Raw genomic sequence first — 19,181 nt, 5'->3', positions numbered from 1 at the left:
AAATACATACAGTGGGGAGCCTCAATGGTGCCCCTCTGAAACCTTCACCTGGGGCAAAAAAACCCCCCATCTAGCTCTGCAAAGGAGCATCCTGGTTGCAGAAGTGCCCATTAACAGGAACTGCTGTGTTATCCCATGTTTTGTGGGACATGTGGACTCTGCAGCTGCTTCAGTTTTGCTGGGATTGCTGGGTGAATCAGGCACACTAGTTCAGCCCCTCACAGACACATCCTAAGACTTATCACAGCTTGGGAACACACGGCCTAAGATGCCACACAAAATGTGGGCAAGGGAAAGCGCTCTACGAAACAAGCAGGGTTTTACGAAGCCTTAAGAGAACAGTTGTGCCTGGCTCCCTCTCATCCCTGCCCCTAGCCAAATGGTCACATGGGCACCAAGTGTGCCAGAAGCGGGGAGAACTCATGACAGCGTTACAAGGAAATCAGCGCAGGGCTGAGGAAGGGAGCCAAGTTGTGTGCTGCCGCCATGGCCAGCTTCCAAAAGAGATCAAAGTTGTGCCCTGTAACTCCCTTTGCCTCTTGATTTATACCGTGCTACTACTCTTCCCAGGCCAATCGTTGTCCAGCTGCCACTGCGAGAGGGACCAATCCCGTTAAGGGTGGAGGAGGAGAAGGGGCGGGGTCCCTTCTCGAGGGCTCACCTGCACCTGCTTCCTTGTTGCCTGAGCATCAGGTGCACCGCTCAGACCTTTCGAGGAAAGTGAGTCGGGCGGGTGGGATTCCCTCGCCACGAAAAGCGCGCGAGAGAGAGAGCTGGCTCTCTTACAGCGCGGCCGCTCTTTCCCAAGCGCCCCCCCCCCCCAGCGGCTCGCGGTCGTCCCTAGAGACGGCTAGCTGAAAGGCCGGCTTCCGACGGCGGATTGTTCTTCACCTGCGAAAGTTGGCGCTCCCTTTTGGAGCGGGCGGGCGCCGGAAGGAGGCCAAGTTCCCTGGCTCGCTCTCTCGAGTCAGCCTGTTGCTGCGGCAGCGAGTAGTTCCCTCAGAGAAGGAAGCCCAGGTAACGACGCTCTCGGCGAGAGGATGGACTGACTCCTTCCAGCACCGCGCCTGCTCTCGGGGAGAAGAAAAAGAAGAGGAGGAGGAGGAAGAAAAGACGCTCCTCCGGCGCACAGGTGAGAGCCCACGAGAACGCGCCTTTGCTTGCTTTCTCCTCAGCCGGCAGGTGCTCTCTTCAACAGGTGCCCGGCAAGAGCCCTCTCCGCCGGCGTCTCGCGCGCTCCCGACCTGGAGTGGGGGGTGGGAATCTGCCCAGAGGCGCCCACCTGTCGCGCAGCGCTAAGGGCGCGCGCGCGCTGCTCACCTTGCACGAGCGCACCTTGCATGCAGCATGAAAGGCGAGGGGGAGGGGCGCGCCTGAGAGGCGGGAGGGGGGCTTCCTGAGCCTGGTCAGGGGGAGGGGGAGCAGCCGGCAAAAGATGCTGCGTGGGCGGGTGCCGAGCTAGGCTGCCACCTCCTTCCTGTCAGCTGCCCTAAGTGTGGAGGCAAGGGCGCTTCAGCGTGGCTGATGCGGAGCAATTGGGGATTTTCGTGCCTTAGCACGGTGAGTTGAGTGGGACTTATTCCCCAAAAAGTGTGCATGGGATTCTTTCTATCATCTATCTATCTATCATCTGTCTATCTATCTATCTATCTATCTATCTATCTATCTATCATCTATCATCTAGCTATCTATCTATCTATCATCATCTATCATCTATCTATCATCTGTCTGTCTGTCTGTCTATCTGTCTATCTGGTTTATAGATTTATTACAGTGGTACCTCAGGTTACAGACGCTTCAGGTTACAGACTCCGCTAACCCAGAAATACTGCTTCAGGTTAAGAACTTTGCTTCAGGATGAGAACAGAAATCGTGCTCCGGCAGCAGCAGGAGGCCCCATTAGCTAAAGTGGTGCTTCAGGTTAAGAACAGTTTCAGGTTAAGAACGGACCTCCGGAACGAATTAAGTACTTAACCCGAGGTACCACTGTACTATTTACAGATTTATTACCTTTATCTTCCAAGGATCTCAAGATGGTGTCCATGGTTCTCCCTTCCTCCTCATTTCATCCCCACAACAACCCTGTGAGGTAGGTTAGGCTAAGGGATGGTGACTGGCCTCAAGGTCACCCAGTGAGCTTCATGGCTGAGTGGAGATTTGAACTCTGGCCTCCCAAGTGATAGTCCAACACACTTAATTTATTCCTGCGTTGCAGGGGGTTGGACTAGATGACCCCTTGGGTCCCCTGCAGCCCTACGTTTCTAAGATTCAATCCTAAAGACACGTGCCGTGAACCAACAGTGCCGTCCTGTACATGTTTGCTCTGAGAAAAGCCCCGTTGATTTCAGTGGGGCTTGTTGCTAGCTAAGTGTGTACAAGATTGCAGCCCAAGGCTGCAATCCTGGGTCATATACTTGGCAGCAAGTCCCACTGAAGACATCTGGGCTTTCTTCTGATTAAAGGTGCATGGGGTCAGTTTTATAATCCCGCTGAATGAACTTAATGGGAACTATGTCTGAGGGTCCCAGTGCACTACTGTAATCTCTGAAGAGCTCTGAAATGGAGGGTTGCTATTTACATATGCACACACCCCTCCCCTCCCTTTCTGCATAATAGACAGAAATCCAACAGGCTTTGTTTTTCCTCCAGTAGCTCTGGATTAAGCAACCGGTAAAGGACAATCCTAAAGAAGCATGTGTATAGAGGGTGATGCAGTTTGGGGATTATAGCTCTGCTATAAAAAAAATCCCCAGTTTCACCCCACCTTTCAAATTAGCAAAATGTTGACAGCTAAGGGTTATCTGGCCATAAAAAATAACCCGAGTTATAAAGGGCATTTTTCTGCTGTGTCCTCAGTTGCACCTGCTGAGTTGTTTCCTTGCACAGTACAGGTGCAACTTGGGCCCTCCAGCTATGACCTGCAACAAGCTTAATTAACAAAGGCAACAAAGAGCTGCTACCTCAGTATCCAAGTCCTGCTGGAAAGGCGGCCGCCACTATTAGATAAATGTTGCAATTAACCGTTCAAAAAAAAAAGCTTAGTTTATCACTTTTACCTGCTGTTCGAAGGAACCTGCCTCATTCTGGTCTTTGCAGCAGTTCAGTGAGTTGCATTCTGCTCGATGGATTCTACGTGTACAAAATATTACACGCTGTGGGTGAAATCCTGGCCCCAGTGTAGCCAGTATGAATGTTCCATCATTCAACAGAGCAAGAATGTTTTTTTTTGCTTCACAAGCAAGCAGGAAATGTCTCAGAAATGAAAGCATGTTGAAGATTTAGGAGAGAGTTTCTAAAGTGCCTGGCCCTACCTGTCATGATCACCAGTTTATGATGACAAACCATAGTTTGTGTGATAAGGCTGTGCAAAATCTGAAAGCTCCCTTGTAGGAAGGAGCAAGGTTTGCCTTCCATTTCCTTATCAAGCTGAAGCAACACCACCAGCGAACTTTTACAGAAACATTTATAGTTGGCTTGTGCAGCTGCATGGAGAAGAACCACTTATGTAGTGACTCAGCCGATGTGTGCACAAAATAGAAAACCAGTGAGTTAAGTTTGCAGAACGGAAGGGGCATGCATGTGACTGTCTCCTCCTAGCAGTTCAACTCCCAGGGTGAAGTAGTCCTAGGAAATTAATCCTCAGTCTCCATGTCACAGAGCCATGATAGCTAAATTGAACCTCCATGTTCAGAGACAGTGTACTATTATTTATTAACATCTCACCCTTTGTCATAAGATACCCCCAGGGTGGGTATATATATGTCTGACTTCCAGGTCCTGGGAGGAAGGGAAAAAAAGGAGTAGCCATTACTATTGTGATTAGTTTGAATATTTCCTTAAGGTATCTGCCTGTCAATTATTGGAACTAGATGGACAACTGCATTTAAGTCTGATCAGACAGTAGGCTACAATTAGGGAGCAAATGAGACCTACAGTACATGTATCTGGTGTCTGCATGCCTTCAAGGAATGCATTAAAAAGAAATTCCGAAAGTGCAGAAAAATGAGCTATATTTGTGCCATGCGTTCAAAGGGAGTGGAGAAGAGAAGAAACAATCCCAACCGAGGCAAAACACTGATAATTGGGTATATCTGATTATGCAGATATGCTGAAACTAGAATACAGAATATACTTTTAATTCTGTCTCTTCTATTTTGAATCAAATTTTGCTCTGCACGAGGTGGCTAGGTATCAACTTTCTCACAATCCATCCATATACATGTTTACTTGGAAGTTGGGGTACTGAGTTCAGTGAAACTTATGCTGAACTGCAGTTTTCTGCTCACTCAGTTTGGGTGGTTTTGGCCTAAGACCAAATCATTTTGTTCCCATTGTTTGCTGTGAACAACATACCAATGCAAAATTCACAAACCTGAAAAGTTAACATTTCAATCCCACTTAGCAAATTTTTGTAAGCTGATGGTGCTGAACTTTGCTGCAAATGTTCAACTATAGCTGGACTTGTCAGGAGGTACTGCTGGATCAGAAACCCAGTGTACTGGAAATACCACAAGTCTCTGTTTAAATCTTCAAACCAAAGAAGCTTTTGATGAATTGTGCTAAGCAACTGAATTCTTGGTTGCTTAGCCAGTCTTGGAAAGGTTTAACTACTGCTAATGACTTCATTAGTACAAAAGAAGGTTATGCAGTGTGGAAAGGTTTTAACTCTCCAAAGCATTCTAGATGAATTAAAGTTTGCATAGTTTCCTCACCAATGTGCTTAGGAATGGACACAGTTCCTATCCTATGAAATCTATCAACAGTGGCAGGTTGAGAACAGCTGAGTCCTGCTCAATCCTCTGTCTTAATCTGGGAGTAAGTCCCATTAAATTCAATGGAACTTACTTGTGAGTAGACTTGCGCAGATTACTGCTGTTAGAAGCAAAGTTGATAAGACACTGACAAATTGTCTTAATGTAAAACGTTGCCCAGTTCTGTGGACATTAGACCTCTTGATTTTCAAGACAATTAGCTTGCACTTTGCCATTAATAAACTGCAACCCTAAGCCTTGCCAGTGAACATTCTACCAAGAAGCAGAGTTCAAAAACATCGTAAGCAAGACATAAGAAGTGGCCTACTGAACAAGACCAAAGGACCATCTAGTCCCTCATCCTATTTTCAGAGTGGCCAATTAGATGCCTATGGGGAACTCACAAGCAGGACATGAGCTTAACAGCATTTGTGGTACCCAGCACACTGTCTTTCATAGTGATGGTACACACATCTTCAATAAGCCTTTGAGAGCCTTATCCTCCATTATTTGTTGAATTCCCTTCTAAAACCATCCAAGTTTGTGACCATTACTACATATAGTAGTAGAGAATTACAATAATCCCAAAACTTATGTGCATTTAACTTGGGCACATTCAGCTTTATGTACTTCACAATAAATAAATTCAAGGGAGCAGACAGAGGGTGGACATCCAGGAAAAAAGACATTGGTAATCTCACCTGCCATTGCACCCAAAGTGCTTTGACTGTATGTGATTCTGGCTTTAGGCACAATCCCTAAAACATAACACCCACTTAAGTTACAGGCTTACTGTACACTATTTAGCTATGTACTGTGTGATGTATTTCTTTGCCCATCTTAAATCTTCCAAGAGCTTCATTGCATGACCCCAGGCTCTAGTATAGGAACAGATAACTTGGAGCCTGAAAGCAGTACATAATTGTCATTTTTAAAAATAATAATTAAATGACCATTCCTAAGGATCCATGCAGATTCTAAATTTTTAAAAGTAAAAAATTATACACACGCACACACATATTCTTGTATGGACTACTCCTTCAAGACCCCCTGTTGTGATTATGGAATGCCAGAAGGTACTTGTGATATCTCCAAGTGTGTATTTTTTTAAAATAGGCCACACCCACTTATACACTTTGGCCACACCCACTTTTGCATGCAATCCTCAGAAGGTTGGCCATCAGTAAGTGCAGCCAAAAAATGCTTGCTTCCCCCTTTTCTAGTAGGAGGAGGGATAAAATACCTCTAATCCACTTTCTTCACACTATGCATCTCTCTTTTTTTTACATCTCTATCCTGTCTCCCCGTAAAGGGACCCCTTACCATTAGGTCCAGTCGTGACCGACTCTGGGGTTGTGGCGCTCATCTCGCTTTATTGGCTGAGGGAGCCGGCGTACAGCTTCCGGGTCATGTGGCCAGCATGACTAAGCTGCTTCTGGCGAAGCAGAGCAGCACACGGAAACACCATTTACCTTCCCACCAGAGCAGTACCTATTTATCTACTTGCACTCTGACGTGCTTTTGAACTGCTAGGTGGGCAGGAGCTGGGACTGAGCAACGGGAGCTCACCCCGTCGCGGGGATTCGAACCGCCGACCTTCTGATCGGCAAGTCCTAGGCTCTGTGGTTTAACCCACAGCGCCACCCACATTACTTCCCCCCTAAACTTTAAAGTCCCAAATGCAGATTTCCTCATAGGGAAGTTGCTCCAGTCCCTTGATCATTTGGGATGCACCTTTTCTGCACTTCTTCCAGCTCTGGAATATTCCCTTTGAGGTATGACATCCAGAACTATACAAAGTATTTCAAGTGTTATCACACCATGGATTTGTACAACTGAATTAGGCAGTTTCATTTTCAATTCCCTTCCTAATGATCTTAGTAGACATGGGTTTTCATTTTTTTCACAGCTGCACACATGGAGTTGACATTTTCACTGACCTATTAACTATGATTCCTAAGATCTCTTTTCCAGATAGTCACTGTCAGATCAGACACCATTGGCATATATGAAGTTTGGGGTGTTGTTGTTGTTTTTGACCCAATGTGCATCGCTTTATACTTGCTTACATTGAGTCATATTTGGCATTTTAATGCCTATTCTGCCAATTTGGGAGAGTTCCGTTTGGAACTCTTCTCAAACCCTTTTTGTTTTGGCATCCTCAACAGTTGTGTGCTATCAGCAGACTTGACATCTCAGTACTTTCTCCTAACTTCATATCATTTATGAAGTGACACAGTACGGATCCTTGAGGGATTCCACTTCTTACATCCCTCCCATTTGAGAACGGTCCATTCATTCCAACTCTCTGCTTCCTGTTCTGGGACCAGTTACTGATCCATGACCTGTCTCCTTATTCCATGACTGCTAGTTTGCTCGGGAGTCTTTGGCGAGGGACTTTATTGAAAGATTTTTGAAATTTAAGTACATAATGTCTACTGAATCCTGCCTATATTCTCAATTCAGACACCTCAGAAATGCAGTCACCCTCCCACTGGTTCTTTGGACACTTTTGTCCTTTGGACACTTTTTGAAAACTTATTTACTGTGGAGTTTGGTTGAGAATGTTGAGAATTCACTCTTCCTCACTGGACCGTATATAATTTTGATATTTTATGGCTGCTTCTGGTTTAAGATATTGTTGTGGCCCACTGTGGGATTCTTAATAAGGAGCAGGAAAAAAAGTCTTCAAATAACTGTTTGTTGACACACTCAAAAAACTGTGAGACGACTTGAAGCAGCAATGCTGGTGGTTCTTCTGTATATAATATAAATATATTAAATAATAAAATATTTATTAGCAGGTGATTTGGTTAGTGTGATGATGTCATTTTTCACAAGCTTGTTTCTTCAGGGTTTTTATTTATTTATTATCTCTCCTCCTGGGCAGAAAACAAGAGTGTTTTTCTTCCTTTCGGCATCTTGCAGGAGGGCTGCTGCAAAGTGTATTACCTGGTTGGCTTTGCATCCTAGCACATTTAGGGGTGCTACATATTTGGAAAAGTGTTTTATGTGTTTGTGTTTTGTTTTTTTAATAGGTTTACAAGGAAATGATTACAAATCTTCACTTCATACTATTGGGCTGAAAGGGTTGGGGTACCTGGGAGTCCAACAGTAACTGGAGGGCCATATCAGTCTCCACCAGGGCCAGTGGTGGTGGGACATACACTCCAACATCACCAGGAGGGCCCAGCCTCCACATTCCTAACATAGAGCTTTCATCAGCCCCATTATGCCCCCAAGCTGGGCACTTCCTACTTATGCAGTGGTATCTCTGTGGCGCTGTGGGTTAAACCACAGAGCCTAGGACTTGCCAATCAGAATGTTGGCGGTTTGAATCCCCGCAACGGGGTGAGCTCCCATTGCTTGGTCCCTGCTCCTGCCAACCTAGCAGTTCGAAAGCACACAAGTGCAAGTAGATAAATAGGTACCACTCCAGTGGGAAGGTAAACGGTGTTTCCGTGTGCTGCTCTGGTTCACCAGAAGCGTTTAGTCATACTGGCCACATGACCCGGAAGCTGTACGCTGGCTCCCTCGGCCAATAAAGCGAGATGAGCGCCACAACCCCAGAGTCAGCCACAACTGGACCTAATGGTCAGGGGTCCCTTTACCTTTACCTATCTCCCTTTTTTGGAGGGGGAGGGTTATATTCAATGTTAGTCCTACTCCGGGTAGAATTACAGAACTGTAGAATTTGAAGGGACCACAAGGATCATCTAGTCCAACTCCTTGCAGTGCAGGCATCTTTCGCCCACAACCCTGAGATTAAGAGTCTCAGGCTCTACCAAAGGAGCTATCCTTCAGGACCTCTATGAACCAAAACATTTTTGGCGCAGCCTTGGGGGGGGGAGGGGGCGCTAGGCCTCAAGAAAGCCCTGGCCTCACAATTTGGAAGCAAGTAAATAATAAAATAAAAGGAAGTGGAGTCTCTGCTTATGGTTACGATGACCCTCTTAGACAGTTCCTCCAACGGAGCCTACTAATCGCGCTCCCTGCGTCCGATGTCTCCCGCACCCCCTTAAATGTCTCCTCCCTACCGCGGACCCCAAGTCGGTGAGGGTTCCAGATCCTGCTGCTAAACAACTAAACAAGCCTCCCTCCTCTCTGTCCTCCCCTCCAGGCCACCGGCCCCGAGAGCAGCGCATCGCCCAGGACCCCCCTGACCGGGAAGGGGCGCGCGGGCGCCTCCTGCCCTCCGGAAGATGGCCGAGAGCGCCGGCACGGCCGCCCCCTCGACGGGGCCCGCGGCCAAAGGCGGCTCCTCGGGCGCCTGGTGGAAATCGCTGACCAGCAGGAAAAAGCCCAAGGAATCGCCAGCGGCTGCGTGGCCTCCTCGGCAGGTGCCTGAGCCCTCGGAGATGCTCCCCGCCGCGCCCAGCCCCTCGGACTCTCAAGAGACCCAGCAGCCCAACTCGGGCAGCCGCCGGAACCTTAAGATCTCCCGCTCGGGCCGCTTCAAGGAGAAGCGGAAAGTGCGCGCCACGCTGCTGGCGGACAGTCCCCAGCAGCTCTTCGAAGGGGCGCCGGAAGCCGCAGCCGGGAATCCCGCCCCGGCGCGCCCCGCCGAAGAGACGCCGTGCCAGTGACCACGCCTCCCCGCCGGCCCCTGCCCGGCCCAGAGGAGGAGCTGCCTGTCGGATCTTGGGGAAAGGCGACCTGATTGCCGCCTCGTCTCCGGCCGAGGGAAGGAGCGTGTGTGTGTGCGCTCGGCTGCGCTTTTGGGGAACTGTGGCCTTGAGGATCCCGCGCGCGAGTTTGCAAAGCCTCTTTCGCCCTCGCCGAGGGGACAGATGATGGCGAGGCGGGCGCCTTAGTCGACCACGGGGGTCTCCTGTTTCACGGGGAGGGCCGCAGATCTCTGGGACAATAGGAACATGCAATAAGGAAGAGACCCGCTGAAGCTCAGCTGCCCTTTCCGGTCGTGAAATTAAAGTGTGTTCAGCGGGCAGTGTCCCCAACGAAATCGTCATTGTGGTTTATTTCACGCCCACCACCACCTTTTGCAGAAAACCGCCAGTGCGCAATATGCTGCTATATGGAATAATAATGATAAGGGAGAACAAGAATTCTAGCATGCAGCCCCAACTTAGTCCTATGTTTAGGTATTGCAGTAGATGTCCCAAATTGGAAACAAACACACAAACATGGTAAATAGCCCACTGGTGACCTATATCAATGTGCAGCATTGATAAAACTTACTGCTGCTCTGGGTCAGATGAAGATGTCTTGCTGTTGCCCAAGCAACACTTGAGGTCCATTAAGCAAGTACAGAACAGTCATGTCAGGTTTTCCCTGAAGATGCCAGGAGGGACAGAGTTGGAGTGGCAGAGAGACCTAGTGCTGATAAAGTCAAGTGGAACATCTGTATATATATTTTAAAAAGGCACACCAAAATGCTGAGGTTTAAAATAAGTAGAGGGGTTTCCTAGGTGCCTTTTTTATGAGATTTCAGAGTACATGTTAAAAACCTGTTTTTGAAGGTGACCTGCAACAGGGACCCCAGTTGTCTGCTCTTGCAAGTCACTGTCATGCAAATAGATTCAGAATTCCAATCTCCTGCATTAGCTGCTCCTGAGAAACAAAATTAAAAATGGAAATGTGGATTTTATCCATTTTCAGCTGCTCCTGCAATAAAAGAGGCCATGTTGTAATTTTTTTACAAAGAACTAATTAGTACAGTCCCAAATGAATAACTTCATTTTAATAAAAAGACACAGGGAAAAAACAACAACCTATGGTTCTCTTTCCTTTATGCCAAGGAGGCTTTTTGTGAGTCTAGTATGCTTTTAATAGCCTCCTTTTGGGAAGAGAGGGAGTTGGAAATGTTCCATCTTATCTTATTTCAAGGCCAAAACCTTCTAGTGGCACCTGGAGATTCTTAACAATTGTATTCCTGTTGGTAGAAATGTCAGTAAACGAATCTGTCTGCTATTCAGTGGATTATAAAGGGAAGGGAGGGAGTTTATAGTTGGGGAAGTACTACACTTCTTGCTCCCAAATTTATTCTCTACAAAGAAGCAGAAAAAGGAAACAACATTTCATTTTGTTTCTGGTAATTAGAAGCAGCTGCTTCAACTGGAACGCAATAAGGGAGTAATATTTGTCATTCTCGTTGTTAAGAGACGAACATGATACATTTTAGTACTATGGTTCTCAAGTAACTGATACCTGCTCTGGAGAAGCTGAACAAAAGGGACCCAGCCTAAATACCTCTGGGTAAAAGGACTGCTGGAGGAGAACAGAGCTGGGCTGTCTGCTCAGTGCAGTGCCAATAACCCTGCAGCTCGAAATCCCCCAATGCCTCCTGGTGCCAGACCATAGGAGAATGACAGAAATATCTCCAGGAGTTTCTCTAAGGTCAGATGGAAAGATGTATGTTATCTGTAGGGTAGGAAAGTGTGTGGCTTTGAGATTTTGATGGGATTTTTTATTAAAAAACAATTCTTGAAATTTTATTTGGTAGAGCACTCTACTGGCACTGTGGTCTAAACCACTGAGCTTCTTGGGCTTGGCAATCAGAAAGTTGGCGGTTCAAATCCCCGCGACAGAGTGAGCTCCCATTGCTCTGTCCCAGCTCCTGCCAACCTAGCAGTTCAAAGCACCCCTGTGCTAGTAGATAAATAGGTACCACTGCAGTGGGAAGGTAAACAGCTTTTCTGTGCACTCTGGTTTCCATCATGGTGTTCCATTGCGCCAGAAATGGTTTAGTCATCCTGGCCACATGAACTGGAAAGCTATCTGTGGGCAAATGCCGGTTCCCCTGGCCTGAAAGCGAGATGAGTGCCACAACCCCATAGTCGTCTTTGACTGGATTAAACCATCCAGGGGTCCTTTACCTTTTGTTTTTACCTTTTATATGAACTACATATTAACTGGACACCTGCAATTTAAAATTTGGAGACCTAACATTGTTTAAAAAAAGTAAGACCCACTTTCTGTTTTACAGCTGTAGTGTGGCTGCTTTCAAATAATTCTTGCTGTGTCAAAGCTCGCCACAGAACTGTTACAGGTGTGCTAGTGTGTTAGAAAGTCTCCATGCCAGACATGCTGCCATGGAGACAATAGCACAAATCCTCGTATGTTTTCTGGCATTGCACTGGATGTGTTTGGAGGAAGCAGACATGCTTTTTGTAGCCCTGTGTCTCATAGGTTTCAATTCAACATGCTTCTCAATACACACCCTTCATGAAGGCTCCAGCCAGCCTGTATGTAGAACAGGAGTGAGGAACCTTTCTCAGCCTAAGGGCCGCATTTCCTTTTGTGGAACCTTCCAGGGGCCACACACCAGCGAAGGTTGTGCCAAGCCATGATGCCATACATATCATTGAATTCAGTGGGACTTACTTCTGACTGCGCTGTTAGCTCTCTTCCTTTTAAGTCGGGGGTAAAAAATCCTTTTTCTGCAGCAGGGGAAAAAAAGCAACATTTAATACAAGCTGTGATACCAACTCTCCCATAGTATTTTAGTTCATTATTTTAAAATGTCAGAAATATCCATCCTTGGAGACTCTAGAGATGCCTTTTCGATCCTGTTAATCCAATTTGGGCAGTAAATGCTGTCTTAAAGGATTCTCCTCTATTCCCACCCCCTCTATTTTATTTTATTTTTTTACATATTTAAAGGGAGGAAAGAGAAGGGTGGCTATTTACTACATTTCATCCTTTGGAAAATTAAACTCTAAATAGGAAGTATCCCTAGAAAATAACCAGGATTCACTTTGAGCTGAGGCTCAAGTTGCTGCTCACAGATGCTCCGAAGGATAGGACATCCTTACACACTTGCAATCTAACCCAAATAACAATCTGCATAGCCAGCTCTTCTGAAGCCATTGCAGGTGGGTTTGTCAGCAACCGTGCAAATGCAGGTAAGGCGTGAAGCTTGTGAATGAGTTTGTATTCAGCCATTTTAATGAATCAATTGGTGTTCAGCTCTTTGTTAATATATTGAAAGCAGACAGATGCCACCGCCCCGCCCCCCCACCTCCTTTGGAGGAAGTTGTATTTCCAACACAACTAGAAGCGAGTGTCGCTAAGGACTGAGGTGTGGTGTAAAGCTCTAAACAAATGAGAGTGGTCAATAACACTGAGCAAAGTATTTGGCATTTAAATCCTTTATTTATCTTCTCATAAAGTTATGCAACAGGAGGAAATTAGTGGAACAAAAAAACACACATTTGTCGTGGTGGAACGTAGACTTTAACCCCCTGTTGGCAACACATTTTCTGTACAAACCAGGTTTTTGTGCGTCTAAGGGTCTTTCTGTTTGTCTGACTGACTGTTAAGCACACACAATGCTGCCGATATTGTGACATAAGACGTTGTTTCTGAAAGTTTCTCATACGCCAAACTTTTCCGTGCTATGACTCACTCCCCCCTTGGCCATCTGCGAACACACCCTTTCGCCAATCTCAATCTGTTCCCTCACCAGAAAGAACACCTCCCTGTTGCCTAAATAAACCACAGCAGCTCCCAGTTCTCTCTGCTTTCATTGAGTACTTAACAATGCATGAAAATGTACCAGCTTAACCAGTAAGCTTTTAAAGAAACAAGTTGCTGAAATTCTGTCCGGAAACTTGCAGGGGGTACTGGCTTGATTATGCCTAACTGGTGCAGTGTTTCTGTGAAAAAGAGAAAATACCTAGGGCAGGGGCGGGGCATCTTTTTCAGGCTAAGCACCTTATTCCTTTAAAGAAAGAAAACAGCTCAGTCTTAGTGATCACAGCAACCCTTCTCAGTAGGTCTTGCCCCAATGAGGCCGTTGCGAGGACTGAAGGTCCCGCCTTCCCACTGCTCTCTAAGGCTCCTGCCCTAGTTCCTTTCCCAGCACCCTAAGGCTCTGTCATCCTGTCTCTTGTTGCTCCACCCACTTCATTTCTCTGGGAGACCAGCGGTGAAGGGAATTGGTTGCAGCAGGAGGCGGAGACTCCCTGGCTTCTTCTGCAGCCTGCCTCGCCTTTGTCCCCTGGCTCCCCTCCTCTCCTGCATTTGAGTCTGGACTGCTCTCTGCCACAGCCTCTTCCTGCTCACTAAACCCTGTTGCCTCTTCAGCTTCTGACACGTCCTCCTCCCAGTTTTTCCCCTCTAACCATGCATCGTCGCCCTACCACTAATCCCCTGGCTCTGTGCTTTCTTCCCCTGGGGATTCCCTTGGGGTGTTCCCCACCTGGTGCCTCCCACCACTCTTCTGCATCCAGCCAGTCCATGACACTTGGGAAGGGATGCATTTGGTTCCCCATTCCTGATTTAGGGCCCAGCAATTATTCTCCTAGATGGGAATTTCAGCGGTGAAAAACCAGGCACCGTTGATGCAGCAGAACATGTTCAGCTGGAAGTCAGTGTAACCCACTGTGCAAGCCTGCAATGGTCCTCCTTTAAGCCACGAGGAGGGAGACAGCTGACCTGTCCTGGCTCAGATCCCTGAACTTCATACACACAACAGCGTTAGAATTAAAATGGTTATGGGCGTGCCCTTGCAAACATACATCAATTTTGCCTTGAATAAGGAAGCCAGTTCAAACTGATGCTTTGATATAAAACACATCATGTGATGTTGGGTAAAACACATGCAGTCAGCCTGATCTAGGTCAAAAGACTAAACGTTCTCTGAGCTGCCAGATGGAAATCAGAGGGAATTCAATTGTGTGCTATAACCTTCTCATAGGTCTGTATGAGAGCAAATGGTGGATCACTTGTTGGAAACACATGTGCAAAGCATGCTGCATAATACCCAGTTTCCATATGTAAAGAGCTTTTGTGGTGGTGCATTTTCAAAGAAGGAATCCCTCCTCCTAAGTCGGCAGAGATTCCAGTTCACATTGTGAAGCCAGCAGAGTAGTATAGCAATCAACATTATTTACATCATAATTCAATGGACATTTGTTATATGGTTAATAAAGATACTTTAATACAAAATGTACTTGAGTGATATTCCTTGCTGAACTATATAACCTTTCTGTAAGCTTGGCAAGGCTAATTACAAAAATTCCCAGAGGGCTAACTATGTGAGCCTACTAGAGCAACAACAAAAAGTCTTGGGTTGTGGCACCAGAAAGAATAACACCTTTTATTAAGATATCAGCTTTCAGGGACTAGAGTGCACTTCACTGGATGCATCTAATGAACTGCACTCTAGCCTATGAAAGAATAACATTTGTTAGACTTTTAGGTGCCACAGAACTATTCACTGCTGCCAACCCAAGTTGAGAATTTAGACTTGAAGACCATGATGCCCTCCAGGCTTTATAGCAAGGACATTCTTAGGTGCTTAAAAGGACTCAGGGCACATATCATAACCCTGAGGTTGGAATCCCCTTCTTTGGGGAATGAGGTTAAAAATTCGGAATCAGAAACAGAATTGTGTGCAGGGTCAAACCCAGAAACACTTCCACCAGACATGACTGAAGTGCCAGTTCCTCTCTGGCCCAAGGGTATCACATTGTTGCCCTCTGGCTTCCATTGCAGAATTCCCAGTACAACCAGAATCTATAGCGCTCTCTTGGAGTAAATGGCTATTGGAGCAACCTGAGGCACTTTTCAGTGAATGTGAAGCTTGCAAGCAGGACAGACTTGCAACACCAGAGCTCTGCTTTCCTTTCCCTCAGGCTCAATGCCAGCAATGTGTCCACATCTGTGATGGGATTTATTTATGCTTAATTTTAAAAATATATATCCCCACCTCTTGGGTTATGGTGGTAATTTAGTCGGGATTTCCCCCTTTAATTCTCCTTTTAAAAACAGCTGTGTGTAATAGCCAACTGAAGAGATTCAGCTCATTAAAAAGATTGGAAGTAACACCAGGGAATTGCTAGGGCTAAGCATACTTGTTTAGTCTTGCTATGATTGCTGCTTCTTTTCTTAGAATAAAATCCTCATTATTTACCCCTGCCTCAATTCTTGGACACAACACTTACATATAAAACAATGAAATATCGCAGAATTGTAAAATCACAGTTACAAAGTTCTTGGAAAACAACAGGAGAGCAAATACTGCAGAGGAATTAGTTGCCTCATAAATTCATATTTGCAGACGTACTATTTGTCTCCACCAAGTAGCTATGACAGTCGGCATTTCTGGGCCCATCTTACATCTCCAGTTCCAGTGATCACATTCTGAATCTATGTGTGCATAAGGCACTCATCTGGATCATTGTTTGTAGGATCTTGGCTAGAACAAAGGCATTTTCAGTGCTCTCTTCCAAAGAAGTCAGTGGGAATTTTGCCATTGCATTATGTGAGAGTTGTCATGAATTGAGTTAATGGCTGATTTGGGCCTTTGAACCCAGGATTCCTGGGTCACGTGGACTGCCATATTAGGGGCACAGTGGAAAAAGACACACACCCACACCCCAGGCTCTAGGAGGTCTACCAAATCCCACAATCATACACAGATTACAGCTTTTTATTTATCAGATTTTTAAAAAAGTTACTAATGCGAAGAAATAAAACATTGTTGTAATATACAGTGGTACCTTGGGTTACAGACGCTTCAGGTTACAGACTCTACTAACCCAGAAATAGTACCTCGGGTTAAGAACTTTGCTTCAGGATGGGAACAGAAATTGTTCGGCAGTGGTGCGGCAGCAGTGGGAGGCCCCATTAGCTAAAGTGGCACCTCAGGTTAAGATTGGACCCCCAGAACGAATTAAGTTCTTAACCCAAGGTACCACTGTAATTGTCATGAACTTACAGGACAACGGGGAGAAGGAAGTGGATCGTGATGAGGGGTGTAGCCAGGACTGGGACACACCAGGGCATGCCAGAGATGGGGAAGGAGAAGTTGGTGTAGGAAGCACCTATGGGATGACAGAGGATGGCGAGGTGAGGGGTTTCAGTGCACAGGAACCAGAACAGCAAGGCTCATCGCAAGAGGTAGAAGGGGCCCTGTCTCCACGGCAGGCTCTCTAGGACATGGTTTCCCAAACTTGGGTTTCCAGCTGTTTTTGGACTACAACTCCCATCATCCCTAGCTAGCAAGACCAGTGGTCAGGTGGGACTTGCTAGCTCTGGGAGGAAGTGTGTGATTCCTCTGCTGGAGTAGGCTTGGAGCAGGTGAGGGTCACCTGCCTCATCAAGCCCAGATGCTGCAATCAGCATGCAAAGTATAAAAGGACAGCAGAGATGAGATGCTGTGTTTGCTCAACTTTCCGCGTTGGTGGGACCATGGCTTGGATGGTCAAGGGAGCGCTTCAGGGCTGACCTGCAGGTGTCCTGACCCCCTGAATTGGCTGCAGAGGAGGGATCCTGGCCCGACTGGATTCCTGACCTGTTGGCCTGCCGGACTGCATGCTAGCATCTACTATGGGATTGTGCACTCCAGTGGCACTTGCCACCAGGTACTCCGTGGTTCAGGGCAATAATATGCTAACATAATGTTGATATGTCAATGAATATTATGTATAAAGTTGCAGCTGTAGTTTATATGCTTTCTGAAGGTATGCACTTCATATTTAATTGAATAAATTTATTATATTTGATCTCCAGTAAGGAGGTGTGTAATTGGATACCAGTTTATAAATTGGGAACCCCCCCCCAAAAAAAAATGTATATAGCACTGGGGCTCACAGCAAAGTTATTGTTACATATTAGATAGCTGATATATGGCCACAGAGGACTTGGGTACTTTTCAGAGCAAATACTTGCAAGAGAGAGAGGCTAAAATATATAGACATCATACTGGCCATGAATGATTATGAGAAGTAGGATGGTGCGATGTTGCTTTTTGACCACATTGTTCTCAGTTGAAATTTGTGGCAAAGCAGTATCTTGGGAAAGCATGGGAATGATTCTAGAAATGCATACTCATATATCCTGTTAGATTCAACTTTAATTCTTTGATATTTGATAAAGGAAGCCTGAAACAAGCAGAAAAAAACGGACCAGGGTCATGCTATGCAGCTATTAAGAATGGGCAATGTCCATGCAATCATAAACACAAGCAATTATAAAGCAGTAAAATAAGTTCCACACCCCTGAGGTCAAATGAACTGATAATTTCTTAAGAGTCACACCCATCATGATTAATCACGCCCTGCAAGGTCCTTCCCAATGGAGATTTGAAAGGTTGTTAGCTTTTAGGGATTTTCTTGTATTTTTTTCAGATAACACCTTTGTGTTTGTGTGCATGCTGGTTCTAGTAACTCTCCAAAGCACAGATTTCCCTATATGGTTACACTTTCGATGATATTTTATGGCACAGCCTTCACTTGGAGAATTTGATAATCAGCTTTCTAAGATTCTAATTCAGGGATTGCCAACAAGGTGCCCTCCACAAGTTTTGGGCTACAACTCGCATCATCCCTGACAACACCGGATTTTGGGCAGCGTGGCCGGTTCTGCCACACATGGCGCTGAGCAAACGCAAAATGTAGAAGATCCATAATTGAGAAGATCTATTTGGGGGTGCCAAATTTTGGGCCTGCACAGGGCACCATATTTTGAAAGAATACCGAAGACTGCCCCTGTGCCTGACCACGGCCTGCTGGCTAGGGATATTGGGAGTTGTAGTCCAACAACATCTAGGAACTCAAGGTTGAGAAAGGCTGCTCTAGCTTGCTCACCACACTTGTTTCTTGCTCTGCACATGCTTAAACACTTGTTGTGACCATGCTATGAGTGATAGCACTAGATCACTGGTTTTCAGCTGGAGAGCCGGGACCCAGAACTGGTTCACAGTCGGCTCTAAGATGGGTTTCAACGGCAGCACTATTGTCATAGAAACAGATATGTGTGAGTTAAAGGCAGGTCCCAGTTATGAGACAGCTGAAGACTACTTCTCTATTTGAATATGCAGGAAATCTTAACGTAAAGCCCAAATGGCACTGGTCTACACATGCCTGGGTTTCTTTTTCCATTCCTGCTATTTCAGGCAATCAGGTAGCAATACAATTCCAGTGTAGTGGAAGGTTTTGAATATGTAAAAACAATCCAAGTTTTGTTTTTCATCAAAGAGATAGCTTGCCTCGATTGTGCTTGTTTAGGGCAGCATCAAGGGACATATTCGCCCCATGCATGCAGAGGCCACATTCCAACTCAATGCACAAAGTAGCAGTGACATGCACAGCAAGCATGATTCTTCTGGCTGTTTGGCAAACTGAGGTTGAGGCTTATTTGCAAGGTAATTTATGTTCCTAGGCAACATTTATGACAATTCTATAAAAGTTCCTCTGCAGGGATATCACTGCATTGCAAATGTATTGCTATCATAAAGTAGGATGTTATCTGTTTCTGAACTACAATTAAGCTATAATATTAACAAAGGTCAAGTCTGTGAGGGATTAGCAGCCCCAACTAACAAATGCATATTATTGCTTGTTAGCATGAGAAGGGGCTACAATCACAGAGCTGCATTGCTGACACTCAGACCACAGAAATAGAATTGGTAGAGAGAGCTCTGTGTGATGTCACTTCCCCTCCTCTCCCAGAGAGGAAGGA

General features: G+C 45.9%; 1 protein-coding gene across 2 annotated transcripts; it reads left to right on the top strand.

Annotated features, from left to right (window-relative positions):
- The first annotated feature begins 222 nt into the window (after window positions 1-222).
- PRR15 (proline rich 15) lies at window positions 223-10,482 on the top strand. Of its 2 annotated transcripts, none has more exons than XM_081883491.1 (2): window positions 223-1,132; window positions 8,872-10,482. In XM_081883491.1, exon 2 carries the CDS (start codon window positions 8,954-8,956, stop codon window positions 9,335-9,337), a length of 384 nt encoding a protein of 127 aa, XP_081739617.1. In that variant the 5' UTR covers window positions 223-1,132; window positions 8,872-8,953; the 3' UTR covers window positions 9,338-10,482. The 2 variants fall into 2 exon arrangements, with proteins under 2 accessions (XP_081739617.1, XP_081739618.1); XM_081883492.1 differs by lacking the exon at window positions 223-1,132 and adding an exon at window positions 1,440-1,560.
- Window positions 10,483-19,181: the final 8,699 nt, after the last annotated feature.

The sequence above is a fragment of the Podarcis melisellensis genome, assembly GCF_964234715.1.
Source record: "Podarcis melisellensis genome assembly, chromosome: 12".
Classification (NCBI taxonomy): Eukaryota; Metazoa; Chordata; class Lepidosauria; order Squamata; family Lacertidae; genus Podarcis; species Podarcis melisellensis.
Note: the sequence above shows the minus strand (reverse complement) of the source record. Positions and strands in the feature narration are given on the sequence as shown.